This window comes from Daucus carota, chromosome 3, assembly GCF_001625215.2.
Source record: "Daucus carota subsp. sativus chromosome 3, DH1 v3.0, whole genome shotgun sequence".
Taxonomy (NCBI): Eukaryota; Viridiplantae; Streptophyta; class Magnoliopsida; order Apiales; family Apiaceae; genus Daucus; species Daucus carota.
In genome coordinates, this window is record NC_030383.2 from 36,412,629 (window position 1) to 36,440,591 (window position 27,963).

At 33.6% G+C, this 27,963-nt stretch overlaps 2 protein-coding genes and 1 long non-coding RNA gene across 3 annotated transcripts; 2 read left to right on the top strand and 1 right to left on the bottom strand.

Annotated features, from left to right (window-relative positions):
• The first annotated feature begins 1,585 nt into the window (after nt 1–1,585).
• Nucleotides 1,586–26,162, top strand: LOC108214547 (uncharacterized). The gene is made up of 11 exons (XM_017386609.2): nt 1,586–1,741; nt 1,951–2,325; nt 2,921–3,135; nt 3,294–3,623; nt 3,829–4,033; nt 4,420–4,512; nt 4,615–4,706; nt 4,899–5,016; nt 5,122–5,207; nt 25,314–25,365; nt 25,495–26,162. Exons 1-11 carry the CDS (start codon nt 1,733–1,735, stop codon nt 26,008–26,010), a joined length of 2,091 nt encoding a protein of 696 aa, XP_017242098.1. The 5' UTR covers nt 1,586–1,732; the 3' UTR covers nt 26,011–26,162.
• Nucleotides 8,792–14,191, top strand: LOC135151099 (uncharacterized). The gene is made up of 2 exons (XR_010289608.1): nt 8,792–9,765; nt 11,111–14,191. It is a non-coding gene; the product is annotated as an uncharacterized LOC135151099 (long non-coding RNA).
• A 265-nt stretch (nt 26,163–26,427) lies between the features above and the next one.
• On the bottom strand, nt 26,428–27,947 carry LOC108213882 (uncharacterized). Its single transcript, XM_017385671.2, has 3 exons — nt 27,809–27,947; nt 26,799–26,952; nt 26,428–26,718 (listed from the first exon to the last, which is right to left on the bottom strand). Exons 2-3 carry the CDS (start codon nt 26,949–26,951, stop codon nt 26,671–26,673), a joined length of 201 nt encoding a protein of 66 aa, XP_017241160.1. The 5' UTR covers nt 26,952; nt 27,809–27,947; the 3' UTR covers nt 26,428–26,670.
• Between the last annotated feature and the right edge of the window lie 16 nt (nt 27,948–27,963).

The following is a 27,963-nucleotide window of genomic DNA, read 5'->3' on the forward strand; positions in this document are numbered from 1 at the left end:
TCATCTAAACACATTATTTATAAGTCAAATTAATAATCTAATAAGCGGTGCTTGAAAGGTATATACTAGATTCAAACTAGGCCCGTGCCTTGCACGTGCACTGATGCTAGTTAGCTTAAAAAAACCTAAAAATCACCAAGTACACTCCCAATTTTGCTTTGAGCACTCCATAATTGCTAATTACACTCAACTCCATTTTTGTATTTTTTATTTTTTTTAATTTCTGGGAGACCCACCGCTGACGTGGCAACATGCCTGGTGCTAGCGTGGCGGGACTGCTGACGTGGCAGGTGCCACGTCAGCACTTGCTGACGTGGCAGCGACGTAATGCTGACGTGGCATTTTGGGGTGACCCCAGTGCCGACGTGGCTCCCTGGGTGGCCTTAGTGCTGACATGGCGGCCTGGGTGGACCCCTACTACTTATGTGGCAGTGACATGGCGCCTGGGTGGGGTCTCATTGCTGACATGGCATTTGGGCAGAAAGTGTAAATTTTTGGAAATCGATGACAAAACTAGGGCGTGTATATTGTAAATTTTGAAAAGTTTGAAAAGTTATTTGATCATTTTAAACTAGTTTTTAGGTTTTTGGGTTAATAGTGGTTTGTATCTGAGTATATCGAATTTCTATTGAGTTTCTAATTCTAGCCTTGTTTGGATCAATATTCAGATTGATCTAATACAGCCCATAACAGATAAAAAATGAAGAATTAAGCTTGGTATTGGTTCAAAAAATTTAAGATTTAAATCTAAATCCGAATTCTTTCGAATCTAAAATCTAAGATCCGATTATTCGAAAATTTTTAAGAACATATTTGTCTTTTATCGTGTCGAATATAATTTACATCCTTGAAAGATGTAATTATTAAATATTCATGATAATATGAAAGCTTGTAATTGGAAATAATTTGTAATGTTTAAAATATTAATATTGTGAATTTTTTAAGAAAGATAAATTATTTATAATGAATTTTTTATATTTGTATCATCCAACTAATAATATTATACTGTATAAATATCTTACCACCATATTAGTGATTAATTTATTTTAACATAGAAGATTAGGATACTTAAAAACTTATTTCATATTTGATAATATTAGTTATAAAAATAAATTTAATTATATTAATCATGAACTCAATTTATGAGACTTGTAAACTATAATATATGAAAAATATCAATATAAAATTAAAGCTAGATTGTAAAGAGTTCGCATTGAAGTTTCGATCATAGTTTTTTAATTTAATTAGAAATGATTTCTTTGATTAACCACACACACATATATAAATTGTTATTTATAAGTAGTCGTAAAAATAACTATCGATTAATCATTAACATATTCTACTTTAACGATCACGGAAATCATTTATCTGCTATGTGTTATATTGTTCAACATAATATTCTACGATTTATAAAAATAATTATTCTATCTTTTGATTACAACAATTATGTGGTAAAATGGATTGTCAGATGTTTAAATATTGTAGAATGTAGAATAAAAAATAAAAATAAACGATTAGATTTTATTTTTTTCAATTTCAAACTCTACTACTATAATATTATTTTGTGGATTGTGGATTTCTGTCCCCTTTTTTTGTTTTTTTTGAAAGAATGGATTTCCGTCCCTGATAATAATGTCATGAAAATCCTTTTTATACTGATCCCCGCCCAACGGGTTGTGACAAACCCTAGCTCTCCAATTCTTGCTTTCTTGAATCCATCTACAGATCATTCATGAAATTTGTAAGTATGTAACTACAATAAATCTCCTGTATCTATTTATCATATATTATCTCTGCAGTAAAGAGCTGTGCTTTCTTGTTCAATTTGTGTAAATATATTGTTGAAATTCGTCCAATTAACTTAAAAAATTTGTAAATGTATGATGTGTGTGTGTGTGTGTGTGTGTTTAGAATATATAAATATTATGTTAATTTGAAATTTGAATGCAGACAAGTTTGAGCCAAGGCAAGGGATTCTATTTCCCTCCATGCCAAATACTTAATATTTGCGGCCTTCGGGTATTATTTGATTGCCCCTTGGACCTTTCCGGGCTCTCGATATTCTCCCCAATTGGTTTTGATGAGGAAGAATATAAAGTTAGTTCGTGTAACGAGCTTAGGGAATCTGAGTGTTTGGATAGAAAGAGGCAGAAAGTCGAGAAACCCCTTGATGCAAGTAATTTGATACATTCTGAACCATATTATAAAACAGTCAATGATTTGCATTTGTGGAATGCTTCGTTCATAGATGTTGTGGTGATTTCGAGTTATATGGGTATGCTTGGTTTGCCGTTTCTTACTCGACAAAAAGGATTTTCTGCCAAGGTAAGAACTAGTTATGCTCTTGTCCTGTTGTTCGAGTTCCATTTTTCTCACTGTTCCTTTTTAAGAAAATTTATACATGTAAAACTCAATGGGTTTATTGATTTATAGTTACGTAATTGGTTTGAACTTAATTATGCTCCGTTTGGTTGGAGAGTAGGATATAGAGGTAATGAATGCATTAGACACGAAAGAAGGATGGATGGCATGGTTTGTGATAATTTCATGAAAATGCTGTTGGAGAATATGAACATGAGAGAGAGGATTAAGCATTCATCAGTAAAGTGTAAAACTTGAAGTACAATTTAAAATCGTGGAATGGGGTGGAGGAAGGAATGAAACTTATGCCTAAATGACTACAACATGGTTTGAAATTTACTTCTGTGTAACCCCATTGTAGTCCTTCTCACCTTACAGAGTATTAAAAAATATCAATTTTTGAAATTTAGGAGTTCCTTTATTCAACAAATAAAAATAATGGGTCCATTTATGTGGAACAAGGAACATTGATAGCATGTGTGTCCAGTAAAAACATCTTTAACTTAATATTCTCAGTTGGAGTTACTTAATGTATCTGAATCTTTTATGAACTGCATAGATTTATGCAACTGAAGCAACAGCAAGACTTGGAAAGCTGATGATGGAGGATCTAGTTGCAATGCATGCAGAATTTAGGCAGTTATATGGACCTGGGGAGTCTGGTTGCACACAGTGGATGAAATGGGAAGAACTTGACATGCTTTCATCTGTAATAAAAGACATTGTCATCGGCAAAGATGGGACAGAGCTAGGTAGTTGGATGCCATTGTACAGGTACTTCAGTATTGCTTAATTTATTTAATCTTTTGTAAAACCTAACTGCTACTGAGTGTCATGCATTTTGGATCCTCAAAATAACAGTTTTGCGGTTCACTTTCTATATTCCATTAGAAAACTCTTTTTCATTCAAGTTAATAATGGATGCCTCTTAGTGCAGCAGACGTGATGGATTGCATGCAGAAGGTTCAGGCTCTTAAGTATGCGGAAGAGGCCTGCTATAATGGGACATTGCTCATAATGGCATTGAGCTCTGGTTTGGAAATTGGCACATGTAATTGGACCATATGCGGCCCAAAAGGAACTGTATCTTACCTTTCAAGCTCTTGCTTTGTCTCTTCAACGTCAATGGATTTTGATTATCATGGTTTTCAAGGAAGTGATATGATTATCTATTCTGATTTTACCACTTGGAAAAGTGGGAACGATGTTGATGATTACAGTAGTTACTCAGCTCCATCTACTTCCAAGCTTTCAGATTTCAGGTGTGGCATGGTTCCTTTCATGGTTCTTATACACACACACACACTAACTTTCTAATATGAACTTGAGCTTTGTGTTGCTTTTGCTGAATGAGCATCGTGTTTTAGTGCTGCCTAAAGATATATAAGGGGTCTCTGTTTTTTCCCTGGCTTGTTTCAATTTTGTCTATGATGAATGACATGGTTTACTAATATTTGAAAATAATAGCGAGGATGATTGGAAAGTGAGAGCTGAATCCTTGCTGAAACTAGACGAAGGCGAAGAGGAGGTAGAGAAATTGAGTTTTCTATGCACGTGTTGCATCGATTCTATCAAATCTGGAGGTTCTGTCGTCATACCCATAGGACGTCTCGGAATCATCCTGCAGCTTCTTGAGCAGATAGCAGATTCCCTAGAGGCATCAAATATAAAGGTGAGTAGAGCTGCAGTGCCACTATTAAATTCAGTCATTTTCTATGCACTTGCACATAAAAAATGACACATGGGACTGAAGCTTAGACATTGCGAAACAGAAAGCTATAGTTTAATGATCCCATGTTACTCTGATTTATATAGAAATTACATTAGCAACAAAACAATCTAAATTTTTATATATATTATGATATTATGATATAGTGTTTCTCATATTATGCAGTTGCCACATGTTTCATGTCCTACATGAGTATTGGATAATTTTACATTTATACTATTAATCTCTTTAGGATCTTTTTACTGAAATCCTCAACTTAGTTTTTCTCTCTCTAAAGACTTACTCCTTTTTTCACTTCATTAAACTTTCATATTTCTGTAATTGTGTAGGCCCCAATATTTGTTATATCTTATGTAGCAGACGAGTTATTGGCATACACCAATATCATTCCAGAATGGTTATGCAAGCAACGGCAAGAAAGGGTACATACAATATTATGATAAATTATCATGGCCAATTCTAATCAAAATCGTGATATATAGTTTTTAGCAACTATAGCCTTTTGGTTACTATATACTTTGCAGATGTATTCCGGTCAATCTCTCTTTGGTCATGTTGATCTTCTGAAGAATAAAAGGCTTCGACTCTTTCCTACTCTTCATTCACTTGAGTTACTGTAAGCTATCTCCTTCCTTTCAGATTTCATAGGGGATATGTCATGTTTCTGAAGTTGTCAAGTGGCATCCTAGATACATTGACGAGCTAATTCAAGTATAAAAATAATAAAAAAAAAGAACTCTGCAGCTGCAAATTACATAATTTTTGAGATTTTCATTATTTATCTTTTTGCTAAATCTGGTTTTCTTAGAAAGAGTTGGGAGGAACCATGCGTAGTCTTTTGTCCTCATTGGAGTATGCGACTTGGCCCTGCTGTTCACTTGCTTCGGCGGTGGTGTGGGGACCCAAACTCTTTACTAATTATGGAGGTATAACAATTCAAGTGGTTATTGTAGTGACTATTCTTGTATCTGCTAATTTCAATTGGGATATTCAGTTGTACTTGAGTTGCATATTTACTATAACATGTGCAGGATGGAGAAGATACTGAATTGGCATTCTTACCTTTCAAACCTATGACAATAAAGGTCCTTCAATGTTCTTTTCTCTCCGGAATAAAGTAAGTGATTGCTACCTGCTAGTCTCTAATAGAAGAGTACAATTTTCTGCCATTTCTTGTCCATATTTATTGCTGGGAGATATAGGCAGAGCTGGAAAGGATAAGCTGCTTTGTATTGATAATTTTACATTTATCCTGACCATGTTCACATGGGCCAGTGTAAATATTAATTTCAATGAGGTAGGAAGTTTTTCTGCAAAGTTTTAAACGACCAAAGGGCAGCAATTTACCTTTCTGTTCAAAAGATCCTTATTGCCTCTCAGGTCGGATAACAACCTCAACTTCCAGTTAGAACTTGGAAACTCTTTTTATCTCTCTCCGTGTCTCCCGTATGCTGTTTATATTGTTCTATGTTAGAATTAGGGATGGCAACGGGTTGGATCGGTTCGGATATTTGAGATATCCAAATCCAAATCCAAATTATTTTTAAAATCCAAATCCAAATCCAAATCCAATCGGGTTTCACATATCAAATCCAAATCCAAATCCACGGGTTTCGGATCGGGTTCGGGTTTGTTCGGGTTTATCCAAAACCTGAATTCCGAAATTTATATAGTATTGTAAAAATATTATTTTTGATTTTTTCGCCCTTAAATTTCATTATATTTAAAGCTAAACTACTTTAATAATAAAGTATTACACATTAATAAAATCTTGAAGCGTATTTAATAATTTCTAAACACAAATCTTCACTATATGGAGTATGAAATTTTAAAGTAACTCATTAGTTAAACAAAAAAAGTCACTATAACCTAAGAATATACACATTCACAGTCTACCTATATATATATATAAACAAAATTTAGTAGATTTAAAATTGAAAAAAAAATATATTAATATACATATACATATACATACATACACACACACAGATATATATATATATATATATATATATATATATAGGGGAGGGTTCTGGTACAAACTTACAAACTTACAAACTTTTTTTGTTCAACGCATATATAACTTGAGTTCAACATTTTTTCAACATTTTTTGTTGAACATTGACTAAAATAGTGGTGGAGAAGTACATAAACCAATTTTTAAATGTAAGAACTAAGGTAAACATGTTATATAACTAATATTTATGTTTCTAGACCCTACCCAAACCCTAGAGGTATAGTTTAAACATATTTTTAGATATATTCAACACAATGATAATTAGTGTTCAACACCCGATGTTGAACCCCAGTTATAAATGTGTTGAAAACGCGATTTATTTATGCGTTATTTTTAAAAATTGTGATGTTTTTTGAAAAATTTTCAACATGGATACTTTATATAACTAAGGATTAACACGATAGGAGAATAAAAAAAAGTTTGTAAGTTTGTAACTTAAAAAAGTTTTTATTTGATCCTATCCCTATATATATATATATATATATATATATATATAATTTCAAACATTCTTAAACTCATAATCTATATTCTCTCATAATCTATTTTATTGCATATATATTGCTATTTTATTGTTGCTGCGTAGTTGGTATCAGAGCGAGGTTGGAAGAAAGGTACATAATCTTTCTTTAAATTTACATTATATTAATGTATAGCTAAACTGCAGTTGTGGTTAGTAAGATAATGTTCTAGAATCAGAGGGAAAAAAAAAAGAAAGTAAAAATTGAATAATTTGAAATGCTTTTAGTGCCTTCCTGAAAGTATCATCTTTTTAAAGCCGTAAAGAAGAAAAGGCGATTTGTTTGATGAGAAATATAGGAATGTTTTTGCTAAAAGTATTTTATTCATCTTTGTTTTCGTTGGATTTTTTCCTGTCTATCCCGTTAGGTTGATAGTGAAAACAAAGAAAACCAAAAAGATTTAAATTTTATGTTTTTCTTAATAAGTCTTGATTCTAGAAACAGTTAGCTTACTACCACAACGCTTTTATATTTTGGGATATATGTCTCAAGGTGACTGGGATGATAATGATCATCAAAATGATTCTGTAAAAAATGCAGAATTAATTGAATATCCAAAGAATTTGGATAAACTAAACAAGTGGGTAATACCCTCAGTTGCTCCTAATAAGATTTATGAAATAGGATTTCTAGATTTAAAAGCAAGATTTGCTATTAAGACTTTAGAGCAAACTATCAGAATATCTGATAGTTCTCAGACAATTAGGTTATTAACTAAAAAGGATTTAGCTCCTTTTAAACAACACAGATTTATCCATATTGGATTAATCCAAGTAGCTTTTAAGCCCTAACACTGTTAGGAGTAAACTCTAGTATCATGGCATACATAAGAGATGGTAGATGTAGAGACTTTAAACCCTCTCTAGCTGCTTTAATAGAAACCAGCTTATGTCACGGACCCGTCTATTTTGACGTATCTCCAAACTTAACCCTATCTTTAACAGATAGTAATTTGTTAGATGCTATGCAACTATCAATTCATACCAATGGTTATAATTTTAAACCAGGTAGTGAAATAATAGCTATATGCTATAGAGTATATTATAAGGTTCTACAAACTTTGAACCCTAATATCAATAAAAAGATATTAGCCCTTCCAGGAACTACAACTGTAGTTCAAACTAATTTGTTAACTTCAAACATAGCCACTAATAGATTGATTAAGTGGAATGAAATCAATTTCCCTGAGACTTGGAATCTTCCTCAAGAATTAGAACCCAAGCCGATAATAAATCAAGAAATAGATCAAATTGTTGAGACATCAGAAGGAGATGTCGAAGTAAGATTTGGTTCTCAAAAAACATTAAGACTTCCTAGGACTACATCCTCTAGGTATTCCACTCACTCTATTCCTAGTGAGTATTATTCGGTCCCTAACCTACGGAATAAATATTAATTATTCCGATTTAACCTACGGACAACTAATTGTTAGTTGTATTAATGAAGGATTAGCTTTATGTAATGACATTAAGCTAAAAAACCAATTAAAAAAGCAGAAGTTATCAGAAAAACATCAACTTGGTGAATTACCAAGGGGGGTAAGGGGATCGGCAAAAGGGGATCGGCTGTTCACAAGTCTTGCACTAAAGAACAGGCTTAATAGTAAATATAGTATAATAACAAACCTTTTATTTTTCTGGTATTTTACAGATTGAGAGAGTAGTATTTGAGATGAGTTCTCGATGCTGCAACTCTATGAATTACACACTTATTTATAGCTAAGAAATCAATAATTCCGGGTGCTCATTAGGCCCCATCGACGAATTATTAAGATTCCTCCACTATCTTTTGATAACGCGTATAAGCGTTGAGTCATACAAAGGACAAGCTATTAAGACTGAGTGGGCTAATAATTCATCCCACTTTTACAAACTGACAAGCATCTTTCTGAAAAGTAAATATTCTTATCCCAACTTTTGGAAAAGTAAGATAAGAATCTTGAAACCGGCCGACATACTTTAACAGAGGACGTGTGCTTTATTGACACGGTTCATACTACTTGCATTATTATTACCACCCGTGAGTGCGGTCCTTCAGAATCTCAACTTGATCCATGATAAAGCTTATTTTATCCACGTGTTCTGTACGCGTAGGTAAAATATCTCTACTGGAATTATTGCTTCCTCCGGATTTGTACCAGGTGTACTGTTCCTTTTGGCCCGGTGGTTCAATATTCTAGCCCAAAAGGAACAGTACACCTGGTACAAATCCGGAGGAAGCAATAATTCGAGTAGAGATATTTTACCTACGCGTACAGAACACGTGGATAAAATAAGCTTTATCATGGATCAAGTTGAGATTCTGAAGGACCGCACTCACAGGTGGTAATAATAATGCAAGTAGTATGAACCGTGTCAATAAAGCAGACGTCCTCTGTTAAAGTATGTCGGCCGGTTTCAAGATTCTTATCTTACTTTTCCAAAAGTTGGGATAAGAATATTTACTTTTCAGAAAGATGCTTGTCAGTTTGTAAAAGTGGGATGAATTATTAGCCCACTCAGTCTTAATAGCTTGTCCTTTGTATGACTCAACGCTTATACGCGTTATCAAAAGATAGTGGAGGAATCTTAATAATTCGTCGATGGGGCCCAATGAGCACCCAGAATTATTGATTTCTTGGCTATAAATAAGTGTGTAATTCATAGAGTTGCAGCATCGAGAACTCATCTCAAATACTACTCTCTCAATCTGTAAAATACCAGAAAAATAAAAGGTTTGTTATATACTATATTTACTATTAAGCCTGTTCTTTAGTGCAAGACTTGTGAACAGCCGATCCCCTTTTGCCGATCCCCTTACCCCCCTTGGTATCAGAGCGAGGTTCATCAATCAAGATAATGGCTGCCTAAGCCACCCTTAAGGAGGCTGGCACTCTAAGTATTCATAATCACTTGGCTACTGCAGCAGTCCAACTCATCCTAAAAAGACGATCAACGGTAGAAGAAATAAAGAAGCACAGTAAATCCAGCAGTTCAGGGAGAAGTCAAAACAAAAGGGCAGACCCAATTAGTAAGGCAGAGGAGAGTAAGACCTGAAGTGGGTGCATGAGTCAGACAAGCTCTAGGAAGCAGGATAAGCTGGTGCCTATTTATGCCAAGCTGCTGAATGTCTCAAAGGTTCGAGGAGGCTATTAAGAAGTGGTATGATACTAGACCCAGTCCCCTTAATTATTTAAACCTTGAATTTCCAAAGCCAATATTATTTAGTAGAGACAAGGAGTTTCAGCTTTATTGTTTCACAAACCAAAAACACCAAAAACATGAAGCACATACAGACAATAAACAATTAAACCTTATAGTTGACCAAAACCATCAAACCCTTTATAATTGTGAGGTTATTTGGGATCGACTCTCGATCCTAAGTAACGTAACCCTTAAAAATTTCCATAAAATCCTAGAATTTCAGCAACAACAAGGTGACCAGTTGGAAAAAGTAAAGACGCAAGTTCATAAGTTGTCTAAACACCTAGCCAGCCTAGATCTAGCAGTCACAAACCATCAACCCTTAACCAAGACAGAAGTCAAGGACCTTGTCTTAGAAATTGCTGAACAACCCAAGTTAGTAGAAAAGGAGGCTTTACTACTAACTGAGGAACTCAAGAAGCAGGTGCTAGAAGTAAAGCACGCTGTTTCTGACTTGAAGAAGTTCATAGCTTCATGAGTAGCTGGACCCAGACAGTAGAAAATCCAGATTACCAAGACGCACTTAGAGCCACAGAAGGACTAGAATCCCCAGCTCAAGGATTCATCAGGCCCTCAAAAGTCCAAGGAGGCCCTACTTCATTATCTGCGGTAATTCTGAAGCAGAACAACACAATCATACAACTCCTAGTTAAAGCCTGCGAAAAACTAGAAGATTGTAACACAGAAATCAAATCCCTCAAGGAAAAAGCTCGAAAAGCGAAGGAAGAAGACCTTGAAGACTCTATTCAAGGGCTAACAAAGAAACTAGAGCAGATATCTCTGGGATCAAGTTCCAAAGAGCCAGTAAAGAAAGCTAAAGGTTCCTTTTTCGTGTTTGAAGATCCATTAAAGATCTACGAAAGGGAGAAGAAAAAGGCTCAACAATGATGAACCCAGCAAGACCGAGCATATCTGAAGGCTCAAGCCAGACTCTGCCAACACAACAAGATCAAATCCGTGACTATCGATTTGCGAGCAGAATAAGGCATGATGTTCAAAGGAGGCTTCCTCAATCACTAAGAGGAAGATACAAAAGAACTCTGGAAAGACAGCTAAATCCAGAGGAAGAACTCAGGCTATCAAGAAATAGGCAAGCCAATTTGGTACATGCTGAAACCTTGTATGAGGATAACTGGAATACCTCAAGAACAAGAAGAGTCTATCAACAATATATGGAGGAAAGAATCCTCTGTATAGATGGAAGCAAATGGAATCGGGATTACTGTTCACTTCGAGCACATTGATGGGCTTAACAATGTCCTAGCAGACTCTTTATCTAGACTAACTAGTTTCTGTTGTGCAGATAAGGAATGTCAAGCGGACCGGAATATGAAACAGAGTTTGATACTAATAGACGAGGCTATGGAGGAGTTACGAGACCAAACTGGAAGCCCAGTTTCGAAAGCCCATTTAGACGAAATATCCCTTATGGCCCAGAAGTTGTCATGGACCCTAATGTCAACAACCATCTATCCAGCCTCAGGCAAACATTCAGAAGCCCAGTATCCATTCAAGTCAGAGATCAATTGGAGGAACAAGCCTGAGAAGCAGAGCAAAAAGCAGCCCAAGAAGCCCAAAAGGCTTTGGCCCGGTAGTTCAATATTCTAGCCCAAAAGGAACAGTACACCTGGTACAAATCCGGAGGAAGCAATAATTCGAGTAGAGATATTTTACCTACGCGTACAGAACACGTGGATAAAATAAGCTTTATCATGGATCAAGTTGAGATTCTGAAGGACCGCACTCACAGGTGGTAATAATAATGCAAGTAGTATGAACCGTGTCAATAAAGCAGACGTCCTCTGTTAAAGTATGTCGGCCGGTTTCAAGATTCTTATCTTACTTTTCCTAAAGTTGGGATAAGAATATTTACTTTTCAGAAAGATGCTTGTCAGTTTGTAAAAGTGGGATGAATTATTAGCCCACTCAGTCTTAATAGCTTGTCCTTTGTATGACTCAACGCTTATACGCGTTATCAAAAGATAGTGGAGGAATCTTAATAATTCGTCAATGGGGCCCAATGAGCACCCGGAATTATTGATTTCTTAGCTATAAATAAGTGTGTAATTCATAGAGTTGCAGCATCGAGAACTCATCTCAAATACTACTCTCTCAATCTGTAAAATACCAGAAAAATAAAAGGTTTGTTATATACTATATTTACTATTAAGCCTGTTCTTTAGTGCAAGACTTGTGAACAGCCGATCCCCTTTTGCCGATCCCCTTACCCCCCTTGGTATCAGAGCGAGGTTCATCAATCAAGATAATGGCTGCCTAAGCCACCCTTAAGGAGGCTGGCACTCTAAGTATTCATAATCACTTGGCTACTGCAGCAGTCCAACTCATCCTAAAAAGACGATCAACGGTAGAAGAAATAAAGAAGCACAGTAAATCCAGCAGTTCAGGGAGAAGTCAAAACAAAAGGGCAGACCCAATTAGTAAGGCAGAGGAGAGTAAGACCTGAAGTGGGTGCATGAGTCAGACAAGCTCTTGCAATACTGTATTCTAGACTAAAGAAAAATCCTCAGCCATGGACTGAAGAACATTCTCTAGCAGTAAGGAGAATAAAAGCAAAGGTAAAATGTTTACCTTGTTTATCTTTGGCAAATCCAAAGTATTTTAAAATTGTTGAAACAGATGCTTCTAATATAGGCTATGGTGGAATTTTAAAACAAATAAATCCAAACACTTCAAAAGAAGAGCTTGTTAGATTTACTTGGGGAAAATGGAATTTCACTCAGTCAAAATACTCGACTATTAAGAAAGAAATGCTTTCTATTATCAAGTGCATCTCTAAATTTCAGGATGACTTATTAAATAAAAAATTCTTGCTTAGAATTGATTGTAGTTCTGCAAAATCTATAATAGAAAAGGATGTCAAGAATCTTGTATCCAAGCAAATATTTGCAGGCTGGCAAGCTCAGCTTTCAGTCTTTGAATTTGATATTCAATACATCAAAGGAGAAAATAATTCTCTTGCTGATTATCTAACCCGCGAATTTTTACAGGGTGAATGAGTACCCCTAATAGGGGCAGAGGCCGCGGCTATGGCCGAGGGCGAGGACGTGGGAGTAACAATTTGCTACCCCATACAGAATCAACTGTTCCTCTAATTGGAGACTGGACAGTATACCGAAATAATCGGGTAAGAAATGTGCAACAATTGCCTGCACCTCCTAAAAAGGAAGATATACCTTCCTCATCATCAAAAACAATGACTTTTAAAGAGGCAGCAATTACTGAAACTCCTCCAGATCAAGAATACTTTGAAAATCCGATTACAAAAAATATTCTGTATCTTGAAGAAGAAGATATTCTTATGACTCCAAATGATGGATGGTCATTGAAAACCAGGTACCTTGAAAATAGAGGGTATGCTGCTTTGCAAAATCAGCCCAGATTATATCTGGAAATTCTGTTGACAATTACCGAATCGGTAACAATTGTTCATCATTATCAGAATAATAACCCTGAAAGTTTTATAAACTTCAGCAAATGCCACATCAACAAGGTATTAACTCCCAGAGAATGGGGATTGAATCCTAATGAAGGTAAAGCAATAAAAATTGCTGAAGGTAAATATATTTATTTTAATTACTGGGATTATATCCAAGCTTAGTCTAAAGCATTTTATTATCAAAATCCCAAGAATAAACATTCTTGGTTTTTCTCAGTAAACCCTGAAGTGCTTAATAAGCACATACCAAATTGGTTTTATGAATGGTGGTCAAAATTTGGCCCTTCTCTTGAAATTCTACCAGAAAAAATTATGAATTTATATAACTCCTGGTGTGATAACAGCCCTCTGGTAACACGCATTAAATCTAAAAGATTAATTTTTGGACAATGTCCTTTCATATTTTTCTCAAAATTTCAAATTCCTTGGATTTGGAGATGGACAATTTCTATCGATAAAGACAAGCTAGGAATTCCTCTGCTACAAAGGAATTTCTTCTATAAATGGTGGACGAAGATGAGTTCTGAAGATATTCAGAAGATAGAGTCCAACATCAAGATGGTAATAAACCATGATGAAAAACAAATCCATGATGGACAAAGTTCACAGCAGACTCCAATGGAGGACCTGAAAACTTATTTTCAGAAAAAGTTCCCTAATGAATCAGATCAAAAGATCATGAAGAGGGTTTTAGACCATATGAAGAATCAATGCTTCAGTACATTTTCATTTCCTAATGAAGATCAGTCAATGAAAACGGCATCATCACCAGGATCAATGGATTCTTATAATTCTTTTAATGTTTTAGCAGGTGAATCTCAGGAAGAAGAATATACTCCTACTCCTGAAGATTTCTGGGATGGTCTAATTGCATCCCTTACAACTTCAAATTTTAAGGGGAAAGGAAAGGATCCAGAATTATAATGATACCTTTTGCCAGAGAATTCAAAGAGATAAAGAGATTAGACTGGGAAATTCTCAGAATCAATGCTGAAAAGGATAATATCTATAAAATATACAGTCAAGCCACCCCAGAGGAAAAGGCTAAAAGAACAGTCAGAGAAATCCAAGAAGATTTCGAAAATTACAAGAGTCATTACCTCAATCTAAGGAATATTAAACTCTTGAGAGACTTCTTAGACGATCGAATTCTAGAAGGAAAAAATATCACAGGGTAAAAATTATTGCCAACGAGATGAAAACCTCAATCCAAAAAGATTTCAGCCAGCAATAATACTTGCTTTATTAAAGTTACTTTAGTAAAGTTGTTTGTTATTGCAATATGTATAATCAATTCTTTAGTAAAGTTATTTTATATATGTATAAAAGGCTGAAAGTTTAGTAAACAACTTTAGTAACTTTGTACATATTTATAATCAATGTACATATGTACTAAAGCCTTTATATATGTACTAAAGTTGTTTACTAAAGTTTATTACAAATATGTACTAAAGTTGTTTTAGTACAAAGTTACTAAAGTTGTTTACTAAAGTTACTTTAGTACATATTTGTACTAAAGTAACTTTAGTAAAGTTACTAAAGTTACTAAAGTTTGTACATATATAAAGGCTTTATATATTTGTACATATACATTAGTACATATATAAAGGCTTTAGTACATATGTACAAAGTTGTTTACTAAAGTTACTTTAGTACATATTTGTACTAAAGTAACTTTAGTAAAGTTGTTTGTTATTGCAATATGTATAATCAATTCTAATTATACTTGCTTTATTAAAGTTACTTTACTAAAGTTCACAACTTTAGTAAAGTTGTTTGTTCACTTTGGGCCCCATCGTCACATCTCATAATGTTCACTTTGTACAAAGAAACAAACAGCTTTACTAAAGTAACTTTAATAAAGCAAGTATTATTGCTGGCTGAAATCTTTTTGGATTGAGGTTTTCATCTCGCTGACAATAATTTTTACCCTGTGATATTTTTTCCTTCTAGAATTCGATCGTCTAAGAAGTCTCTCAAGAGTTTAATATTCCTTAGATTGAGGTAATGACTCTTGTAATTTTCGAAATCTTCTTGGATTTCTCTGACTGTTCTTTTAGCCTTTTCCTCTGGGGTGGCTTGACTGTATTTTTTATAAATATTATCCTTTTCAACATTGATTCTGAGAATTTCCCAGTCTAATCTCTTTATCTGTTTGAATTCTCTGGCAAAAGGTATCATTATAATTCTGGATCCTTTCCTTTCCCCTTAAAATTTGAAGTTGTAAGGGATGCAATTAGACCATCCCAGAAATCTTCAGGAGTAGTAGTATATTCTTCTTCCTGAGATTCACCTGCTAAAACATTAAAAGAATTATTAGAATCCATTGATCCTGGTGATGATGCCGTTTTCATTGACTGATCTTCATTAGGAAATGAAAATGTACTGAAGAATTGATTCTTCATATGGTCTAAAACCCTCTTCATGATCTTTTGATCTGATTCATTAGGGAACTTTTTCTGAAAATAAGTTTTCAGGTCCTCCATTGGAGTCTGCTGTGAACTTTGTCCATCATGGATTTGTTTTTCATCATGGTTTATTACCATCTTGATGTTGGACTCTATCTTCTGAATATCTTCAGAACTCATCTTCGTCCACCATTTATAGAAGAAATTCCTTTGTAGCAGAGGAATTCCTAGCTTGTCTTTATCGATAGAAATTGTCCATCTCCAAATCCAAGGAATTTGAAATTTTGAGAAAAATATGAAAGGACATTGTCCAAAAATTAATCTTTTAGATTTAATGCGTGTTACCAGAGGGCTGTTATCACACCAGGAGTTATATAAATTCATAATTTTTTCTGGTAGAATTTCAAGAGAAGGGCCAAATTTTGACCACCATTCATTAAACCAATTTGGTATGTGCTTATTAAGCACTTCAGGGTTTACTGAGAAAAACCAAGAATGTTTATTCTTGGGATTTTGATAATAAAATGCTTTAGACTAAGCTTGGATATAATCCCAGTAATTAAAATAAATATATTTACCCTGAAGAATAATACTTGCTTTATTAAAGTTACTTTAGTAAAGTTGTTTGTTATTGCAATATGTATAATCAATTCTTTAGTAAAGTTATTTTATATATGTATAAAAGGCTGAAAGTTTAGTAAACAACTTTAGTAACTTTGTACATATTTATAATCAATGTACATATGTACTAAAGCCTTTATATATGTACTAAAGTTGTTTACTAAAGTTTATTACAAATATGTACTAAAGTTGTTTTAGTACAAAGTTACTAAAGTTGTTTACTAAAGTTACTTTAGTACATATTTGTACTAAAGTAACTTTAGTAAAGTTACTAAAGTTACTAAAGTTTGTACATATATAAAGGCTTTATATATTTGTACATATACATTAGTACATATATAAAGGCTTTAGTACATATGTACAAAGTTGTTTACTAAAGTTACTTTAGTACATATTTGTACTAAAGTAACTTTAGTAAAGTTGTTTGTTATTGCAATATGTATAATCAATTCTAATTATACTTGCTTTATTAAAGTTACTTTACTAAAGTTCACAACTTTAGTAAAGTTGTTTGTTCACTTTGGGCCCCATCGTCACATCTCATAATGTTCACTTTGTACAAAGAAACAAACAGCTTTACTAAAGTAACTTTAATAAAGCAAGTATTATTGCTGGCTGAAATCTTTTTGGATTGAGGTTTTCATCTCGCTGACAATAATTTTTACCCTGTGATATTTTTTCCTTCTAGAATTCGATCGTCTAAGAAGTCTCTCAAGAGTTTAATATTCCTTAGATTGAGGTAATGACTCTTGTAATTTTCGAAATCTTCTTGGATTTCTCTGACTGTTCTTTTAGCCTTTTCCTCTGGGGTGGCTTGACTGTATTTTTTATATATATTATCCTTTTCAGCATTGATTCTGAGAATTTCCCAGTCTAATCTCTTTATCTTTTTGAATTCTCTGGCAAAAGGTATCATTATAATTCTGGATCCTTTCCTTTCCCCTTAAAATTTGAAGTTGTAAGGGATGCAATTAGACCATCCCAGAAATCTTCAGGAGTAGTAGTATATTCTTCTTCCTGAGATTCACCTGCTAAAACATTAAAAGAATTATTAGAATCCATTGATCCTGGTGATGATGCCGTTTTCATTGACTGATCTTCATTAGGAAATGAAAATGTACTGAAGAATTGATTCTTCATATGGTCTAAAACCCTCTTCATGATCTTTTGATCTGATTCATTAGGGAACTTTTTCTGAAAATAAGTTTTCAGGTCCTCCATTGGAGTCTGCTGTGAACTTTGTCCATCATGGATTTGTTTTTCATCATGGTTTATTACCATCTTGATGTTGGACTCTATCTTCTGAATATCTTCAGAACTCATCTTCGTCCACCATTTATAGAAGAAATTCCTTTGTAGCAGAGGAATTCCTAGCTTGTCTTTATCGATAGAAATTGTCCATCTCCAAATCCAAGGAATTTGAAATTTTGAGAAAAATATGAAAGGACATTGTCCAAAAATTAATCTTTTAGATTTAATGCGTGTTACCAGAGGGCTGTTATCACACCAGGAGTTATATAAATTCATAATTTTTTCTGGTAGAATTTCAAGAGAAGGGCCAAATTTTGACCACCATTCATTAAACCAATTTGGTATGTGCTTATTAAGCACTTCAGGGTTTACTGAGAAAAACCAAGAATGTTTATTCTTGGGATTTTGATAATAAAATGCTTTAGACTAAGCTTGGATATAATCCCAGTAATTAAAATAAATATATTTACCTTCAGCAATTTTTATTGCTTTACCTTCATTAGGATTCAATCCCCATTCTCTGGGAGTTAATACCTTGTTGATGTGGCATTTGCTGAAGTTTATAAAACTTTCAGGGTTATTATTCTGATAATGATGAACAATTGTTACCGATTCGGTAATTGTCAACAGAATTTCCAGATATAATCTGGGCTGATTTTGCAAAGCAGCATACCCTCTATTTTCAAGGTACCTGGTTTTCAATGACCATCCATCATTTGGAGTCATAAGAATATCTTCTTCTTCAAGATACAGAATATTTTTTGTAATCGGATTTTCAAAGTATTCTTGATCTGGAGGAGTTTCAGTAATTGCTGCCTCTTTAAAAGTCATTGTTTTTGATGATGAGGAAGGTATATCTTCCTTTTTAGGAGGTGCAGGCAATTGTTGCACATTTCTTACCCGATTATTTCGGTATACTGTCCAGTCTCCAATTAGAGGAACAGTTGATTCTGTATGGGGTAGCAAATTGTTACTCCCACGTCCTCGCCCTCGGCCATAGCCGCGGCCTCTGCCCCTATTAGGGGTACTCATTCACCCTGTAAAAATTCGCGGGTTAGATAATCAGCAAGAGAATTATTTTCTCCTTTGATGTATTGAATATCAAATTCAAAGACTGAAAGCTGAGCTTGCCAGCCTGCAAATATTTGCTTGGATACAAGATTCTTGACATCCTTTTCTATTATAGATTTTGCAGAACTACAATCAATTCTAAGCAAGAATTTTTTATTTAATAAGTCATCCTGAAATTTAGAGATGCACTTGATAATAGAAAGCATTTCTTTCTTAATAGTCGAGTATTTTGACTGAGTGAAATTCCATTTTCCCGAAGTAAATCTAACAAGCTCTTCTTTTGAAGTGTTTGGATTTATTTGTTTTAAAATTCCACCATAGCCTATATTAGAAGCATCTGTTTCAACAATTTTAAAATACTTTGGATTTGCCAAAGATAAACAAGGTAAACATTTTACCTTTGCTTTTATTCTCCTTACTGCTAGAGAATGTTCTTCAGTCCATGGCTGAGGATTTTTCTTTAGTCTAGAATACAGTATTGCTGTATCTTTAGCTAGGTCTTTATAATAGTCTGAAACATAGTTCAAACTTCCTAGAAACCTTTGCAACTGTTTTGTATCTAGAATATTATCAGGAAACTTAGAAGCAAATTCTATACTTCTTTCAATTGGAATAATCTTTCCTTGACTAATCATATGCCCTAAGAATCTGACTTGGACTTGAAAAAGTTTCATTTTTGGGGCAGATATTACTAACCCATTTTTTTTAATTAAATCCTTAAAAATTTTTAAGTGTTTTATATGTTGATCTAATGTTTTAGAAAATACTAAAACATCATCAATATACACAATTATAAATTCGGTGTAAGGGTTGAATATATCATTCATAATATTCTGAAAATCAGAAGGTGCATTTTTTAAGCCAAAAGGTAGGACATTCCATTCATACTGACCAAATGGAACTGTAAATGCAGTTTTATATTTATCAGATTCATTTATTTGAATCTGCCAATATCCAGACTTCATATCGAATTTAGAGAAAATTAAAGCATTATTTAATCTATCTAATAAATCTTTTTTATTAGGAATTGGGTATCTCACCCATTTCAATACCTTATTAAGGGGTTTATAGTTTATAACTAACCTGGGAACACCTCGTTCCTTTTCTTCAGCATTATTAACATAGAATGCTGTACAACTCCAAGGGGATTTAGATTTTCTAATTAATCCCTTTTCTAAAAGAGAATTTATCTCCTTTTTACACAGCTCTAAATATTCATTATTCATTTGAGCTGGTCTAGCTTTAGTAGGAATTTGGTTTTCACTAAAACCATCTATGTAAGGAAGAGAAACGACATGTTGTTTTCTATTCCAAAAAGCATCTGGTAAGTCATTGCATACTTCACTAAGGAATTGCTTTTCAATAGTTTTAATTTTTTTTTTTAACTTCGCTTTTATTAAGCTGTTCTTTAATACTTAAAATATTAATTTCTTCTTTAAGAAAAATTTAATTGTTTTTCTTTATTAAGAACATCTTTTACCTCATTAAGCATTTGCGTCTGGGGGTCTGTTATGAAGTTAAATTTAACTTCTTTTCCATTTATGGTAGCTAGAATTCCTTTAGTGTCGATTTTATTAATTGGCATTAGCATATGCAAAAAAGGAGTTCCTAATATTATCCTATGAGTAATATTTTTTACAAGGATAAAAAATGCGGGTAAACAAACATCTTTGTTACACACATACGCATTAGATAATTTATAATTTATATCTAACTTACTTCCTCCTGCTGCTGTAAGCGATCGGGTAGTTTTTTCAAAATACTTAGTAGGAATTATTCCTTCTTTTATGCAGTTTAAATCCGCACCACTATCAATTAAAGCAATTTCATCTTTTAAAATGAAATTTTTATCAATTACTAAAGTAATTTTTACAAACCATTTTTGTGAAGTTACTTGATTTAAAAGATGTAAGTATTCTTCATTTGAAGTACTTTCTTCTATTAGGTTTTTATCTTTTATTAAATTTTTATCTTTATCAGAGGATTTTGTCTCTAATAAAGTTAATCTTCTTAATAGATTAGAATTATTTTGTTTTATATCAGAAATTTCTGATTTTAAGAAATTAACTTCTCTTTTGAGATCACTAATAGAAACTGGAGTTTCTTTAGTGTTAGATTGTTGAAATCTATTTAAAACCTCACTTAATTGGTAAGGTGCCTCAATTATTTTAGGTGTTTCTGAGTTATCTCTTATTAAGGCTTCGATTAATTTTCTTTTTAATTCGGAGTCCTTAATTAACTCTAAAGCTTTTAAGACTTTATCTTGATCTTATGAAAGAACATTTAATCCATTCATTTCAACTATTGATTTCCAATAGTTTATTTCGTTACATTAACAATCATTATTGTCAGAATCAGAGGAAGATTGCTCAGCTAACTCTAAATTATCTTCTTCAGAAGATCTTTCTGAATCAGAATTAAGAAGAACTTTCTCTAATTGCAACCTTAGTTGCTCATCCTTAATCTCATTAAGGGCTTTCTTAGTCCAACATTGGTTGGCATAGTGACCAACTTTGCCACATTTATGGCAAGTTATGTCAAGCTTTTTAGCTTTTCTTTTTCCTGGCTTAGGCATAAAAGATTTTTCTTTTGGCCTAGACTTATTATAAAATTTTCTTTTATAATTCTTTTTATTAGAATTGTCATTTTTAAACTTATTTTTATGTGGTTTATATTTTTTAGAAACTATTTTCCTTTTATTATCTATCCTAGGAGGTTTTCCTAAGTCGAAAGCGAATTGTTCACAAAATTCACCAAGTTGATGTTTTTCTGATAACTTCTGCTTTTTTAATTGGTTTTTTAGCTTAATGTCATTACATAAAGCTAATCCTTCATTAATACAACTAACAATTAGTTGTCCGTAGGTTAAATCGGAATAATTAATATTTATTCCATCGTTCTTATTTCTAAGTTGTTGCCGAACCTTTTCAGCAAAAAGATGAGGTAATCCGTCTATAAATTTAGACTTCCAATGAATTGAATTAGGGTTTCTTAACTGATAAACCCTTGATAAAAAAGTGTCTTTATACCATCTAAAATGAGTTAAAGATGGACATCTAAGGTTTTGTAAAAGAGTTTGAATTTTCTCTCCTATTGGGGTTGTAGTTCCTACAAAATGTTGTAGAATAGCTAGACACAGTGTATAAACCGCATCTTCTTCCCCAGTAGTAGTTATACTACTACTAGCATTGTTAGGTTCTATTTTTATTAATTTCTTATGATTAAGAATTTCTTCTTTTTGGATATCATTTAAGTAATGATCCCACCATCCTCTTAACTGGCCTATGAAGCCAGTGGCTATAAAGGATGCTATAGTGCTATCACTATTTCCATGTTGTTTACAAACGGTAGAATACATAATAATTCTATGTATTACATCAACTATCTGTTTATCATTCAAGCCATCAATGTTCCATTCATAGATAGCTTTTCCTGAATAAGAATTTTGAAAAGATTCAGGTTCTTCAAATAGAAGATCCTGCGGGGAAGGTCTCTTGTAATAATATTTTTCAAGAGGTTTTGGAGTATAAATAGGATTTATACTTTCATAATTTAAATTCTGATTTCCAAACATTTCAATTAATTGATTGGCATCGCCTATTTGGCTGTCATTCTCAGAGGCTTCTGTTCCATTAGAAGATTCTACTTCTGACTGTTCCTCTTCAGAAACAGTTCTAAGACTCGTTTCTTTGAGTTTTTGTTCAAGAATTTGAACAAAATTATCTTGATTTGTTTCCATCTTAAATCCCTGTATGGAAACAGGAGGTTGAATCATGGGAGTTTCTTCTTTCGAAGAACATGACTCTTCTTTCTTCTCCTCAGTTTTACTAATTTTTTCTAAGATTAATTTTTGTTGCTCAATTTGAGTCTTAATGAGTTTTTGAAGATTACAAACTTCTTGCTCAACAGAGATTAACTGATCTCCTAAGCAATTCAAATAAGTATTAGTATAGTTTTGTGACCTAATAATCGAATTTAATTCTTTTAGGGTCACTTGAGCATTCTCAACCTTTTGTAAATTTAAATAGGCTGTAGCCTCAGTATTAGTATTTAAAAAAATTGTTTTTTCTGGAGGAAACCTGGATATGGTTTCTCCTTGATTAGTCTTCCAAGTTTTTTGTAAGACTAATATTTCACCTTTAAGGTTATTAATATAATTATTAATAAACCATCTGACAAAAAATATAATATCATTAGTTTTTGTCATATAATCATAATATTGATTTTTAAAATTTTTTAATTCTTCAGGATTGTATTTATTAAAATACCAATCCCTAAATTGTATATTATCTTCTCCTAGAAATTCTCTATTGAGAATTTTTCTAAACTCACTTCCTGGGTTTAAATTAATCATTTAAATGGAAGCTCATTTCAGATTGAGTAGGCGACTGTCTACTCTGATTATAAATTCCTTCTGGAATTTTATTTTGACTTATTCGTATTGTTTCTACAGATCCTGTTTCTTCTCTTATTTGAGAAGTAGAAGTCCTAGCTGATTCGTTAGGGACCGAATAATACTCACTAGGAATAGAGTGAGTGGAATACCTAGAGGATGTAGTCCTAGGAAGTCTTAATGTTTTTTGAGAACCAAATCTTACTTCGACATCTCCTTCTGATGTCTCAACAATTTGATCTATTTCTTGATTTATTATCGGCTTGGGTTCTAATTCTTGAGGAAGATTCCAAGTCTCAGGGAAATTGATTTCATTCCACTTAATCAATCTATTAGTGGCTATGTTTGAAGTTAACAAATTAGTCTGAACTACAGTTGTAGTTCCTGGAAGGGCTAATATCTTTTTATTGATATTAGGGTTCAAAGTTTGTAGAACCTTATAATATACTCTATAGCATATAGCTATTATTTCACTACCTGGTTTAAAATTATAACCATTGGTATGGATTGATAGTTGCATAGCATCTAACAAATTACTATCTGTTAAAGATAGGGTTAAGTTTGGAGATACGTCAAAATAGACGGGTCCGTGACATAAGCTGGTTTCTATTAAAGCAGCTAGAGAGGGTTTAAAGTCTCTACATCTACCATCTCTTATGTATGCCATGATACTAGAGTTTACTCCTAACAGTGTTAGGGCTTAAAAGCTACTTGGATTAATCCAATATGGATAAATCTGTGTTGTTTAAAAGGAGCTAAATCCTTTTTAGTTAATAACCTAATTGTCTGAGAACTATCAGATATTCTGATAGTTTGCTCTAAAGTCTTAATAGCAAATCTTGCTTTTAAATCTAGAAATCCTATTTCATAAATCTTATTAGGAGCAACTGAGGGTATTACCCACTTGTTTAGTTTATCCAAATTCTTTGGATATTCAATTAATTCTGCATTTTTTACAGAATCATTTTGATGATCATTATCATCCCAGTCACCTTGAGACATATATCCCAAAATATAAAAGCGTTGTGGTAGTAAGCTAACTGTTTCTAGAATCAAGACTTATTAAGAAAAACATAAAATTTAAATCTTTTTGGTTTTCTTTGTTTTCACTATCAACCTAACGGGATAGACAGGAAAAAATCCAACGAAAACAAAGATGAATAAAATACTTTTAGCAAAAACATTATATATATATATATATATATATATATATATATGGATTTTTTTTCGGGTTTCAGGTTTGGATCGGGTTTGGATTGGATTCGGATTTCGGGTCGGGTTTCGATACGGAATACCTAGTATCCAAATCCAAATCCAAACTTGTTCGGGTCTAAAAATCAAATCCAAATCCAAATCCAAAATATCGGGTTCGGTAAGATCCATTCGGGTCGAAACGGTCGGGTATACATTCGGATCGGTTTTTTCTGCCATCCCTAGTTAGAATGCACTGTGGCGCTACATCCCAACTTCCTAACTTATATAATTTAATGATTAAAGAAAATGATAGATGTATAATATATATGAGAAGTGTTTCTTCAAAATAGAAACAACTGTTTGTTTTTGTGTATGACAGTGATTCAATGTTGTTAGATGAGTTTATCTCAGATTACTAGATATTAGGTCCAGGGTTTTAGATTTTACCAAATTATTATGCATATCTTTATATTTTGTGATGATTCACTTATTTTATGTTTGGTTGGGGAATGAATGGAATGGGTTGGAATGAAGGAAGATTGTGAAATAAAAAATGAGAGTGCAAACTTTGTATTGGGAAGAGAATGGGTATGAGGGAGGGAAGCATTTGTTTTGAAAATGGAAGGTTTGAGCTGTAGTTTGGATTTTTAGGATCAGATTGGAGGATGGTAAGAATTTTTTAACATTTTACCAATATGTAGCTCAAGCCTCAAATCATTCCATTCCCTCCCATTTCATCATACCAACCGAACACAACATTACATCCTGAAAACTAAAAAATTCAGCAGGATCCGGGGTTTGAAAATAAAAATCTGGTCTTGGCTCACACTATTATTTAACTTTTAGGGAATTAGTAACAGTGTTATGTACCTCAGTTAACATGAGGAAAGGTGATCTGGACTATGGGCTGAGCATAGCATGGGTGTGGAAAAATACTCTGCTCAATAGTTAATGAGCGTTATATATGTGGAGAGAAAAGTGAATAGTCGTCTATATTGGGTAACATTAGAGTTTAATTAACACTTGATTGTATATTATGGCATGCAACAAGATAGTACTGATTTTTTTACATTGACAAGACATAGTTTCTTACACATTTCATGTTTTGTAGGTTGCAGAATATTCAACCTTTGTTAGATATATTGCAGCCAAAAGTTCTTATGGTAAGTTAATTGCACTACTGTTTGTGTTTCCTAGTGGTTTTTATATTTTATCAAGCTTTTAAGGCTTATCATGTTTATGCTGAGATCAGTCTCATCTAACTACTGATATTCTATTTTGTAATCTGACAGATCCCTGAAAATTCAAGGCAATATATACCAACATTCAACACATCTATTTCATTGAAATATTTCCCTGAAAAGGAAACGTTGTGCATACCAAAAGTGAAGACTGCCTCCGAATTAAACATTGCTGCAGACTTGACTATGCAAATCCTATCGAAGAATTTGAAACATAAAGAAACAAGTATAGCAAGATTGAAGGGAAGCCTTTTGTTGGAGCATGGCAAGCAACATCTAATATTTCAGAAGAATCAAGAAGCTTCTTCGCAGACCAAGTCATTGCTGCACTGGGGCAAGCTTGATCCTAAAGATCTTTTAGTGTCATTGCAGAAAATGGGCATAAATGGATATGTAGAGCAAGAAAACAGTGACACTGAATCAGAAAGTCTCACTATCATGCATATATCAGAGCCGAGGAAAGCATTGATAGAGATGAAAGGGACAAATACAGTTATTAGCACTGATGATGAAGATATGACGGCCCTGATATGCGAAGCCATAAGTAGCAATTTGGATTGTATCTGAAACTGGTTATACCAGATACACATGTAAATAAATTGAATAGAATGTAAATACATCTTTTGCTTGCATCGGTTCTTTAAGAAACATCAAAACTGTTCTCAAGTTCTATTTTGGGAAGAAATAGTTATTTTCTTATATATAATTTAACACACTCATGCACCCGACTTGTTTTTATAACATTCGAAACTTCAATCTCCGGGTAAATGGTCCTGCCCTAATACCTTGATGTTCATCATCATTCCCTTACCCTAGCCAGACCGTGGTTCACATCCCTTTTAGATGAAATATTAGCATTTAGAAGTAAGCATAATTTTACTATGTAGTATTATGAAGACACCAAGCTTGTGGATAATTTGTCACAAATTCATTACCCCTAACCAGAGATATACGATTAGCACTAAATCAAAACAAATAACAGGCTCAAAAAAATGTCAACAGGTAAACTGTGCTCTTCACACTCCGCCATGATTCTAAGCAATAGCGAAAACAGTAAAAACAGGCTAGTGCCACATTGTTAAGTATGGAAGCCATATACCTAGATGGCGATATGAATGAAACTAGGCAATGATTATTGAACAGCAAAAGACCTCAAACTTTTTATGGTCATGTGGCCAAAAAGCTAAAATTTCTTCGAAATGTCATCTTCAACGCATCAGAAATAAATCATTCTTTCTTTCCGATCCCATGGGACATGTTATAGATACCCCTTCCCTGTTAAAAATACTGAGGGGGGTCATAATATGGTCAAGAAAAGAAATGAAGAATGATAACAATAATGAAAGAGTCCTTACAATCATGATGAGACAGGAAGCTGCTAAGAAACCAGGAATGGCAACAGAGGTAATTTTATCCCCAGGGGCTTTAAGATAAACAAATTTGTTAACACTCTGAAACATTTTTTGCTTCTCAAAGAGCTTTTCTCTTGGTCTGAAAGGAGTTTCCATCCTGCCACAATTTTATAAATAAGTTAGCAATTCTTTAAAAGCATCTACAAAAGAGGCACCCTTTCCGGTGCTAAACATTGCACCCTGACATGCTTCTGCAGAAACTATCTTTCATGTACTGGTAGCCTGGTAGGGTGCTCATCTACCATAGCATGCTGGAACCATTCTCGGGTTCATCTGGTCAAAGTTAATATCGACAAAGCAATTCTCCAGCAGGGAAGGAGCTTTGGAGTTGGGTGCCTAACCCGGGTTCATGATGGAATGATTATTGAGGCTCTCTTTTATGGGATACTTGGTTTTGTTAAGTGGTGCTTGGGGAGCTTAAAAGCTCCATATAATGTCAAAAATTCATACATGTTTTAAAGAAGCCAAACACCACTCACGACCATGGACAGAACTAGGAGAGGCTACCCCACGCTGAAGCGTGGCTCGATCAGAAAAATCAATAATCATTTTTCTTTCATTTTTAGTAGTGTTTTGTTCTTATATAATCAATATACATCTTCATTAAAGCCCTCCGCTAATCTTTAATGATCAACATATAATTATAATTATTATTCCAGATTTCAATCCCACTCGCTACGAGTCCTGGTTCTGCCACTGGTCATGGCTTTGTTTTTGTCACCTGAATTACATTGCATTGTAATGGCCGATTGTCCTCATTTATAAATTTCTACATATATTAAATCAAACGAAATTCGAAATGAGATCTAAAAATCAATGATACAAAAGCGCTCAAGACTTTGATGGGATTCTTACAAGGCAATTAAATAGACTTAAATACCACACATGCATGTAACCATAATGTGTAGAGAGAGAGAGAGAGAGAGAGAGAGAGAGAGAGAGAGAGAGATGACCTGTGTGTGTAGGCTGTAGCAGAGAGAGCGCTTGAGCTTTGGAGAAATAATAAAAATGAGTTGCAGAAATGGTTCGTCCTGTATTTCTGCTATTTTTAGGCTCTCTCTCAAGAATCCTCAATTCACGGAAAATATTGTTTACTTTCCATCCTTTT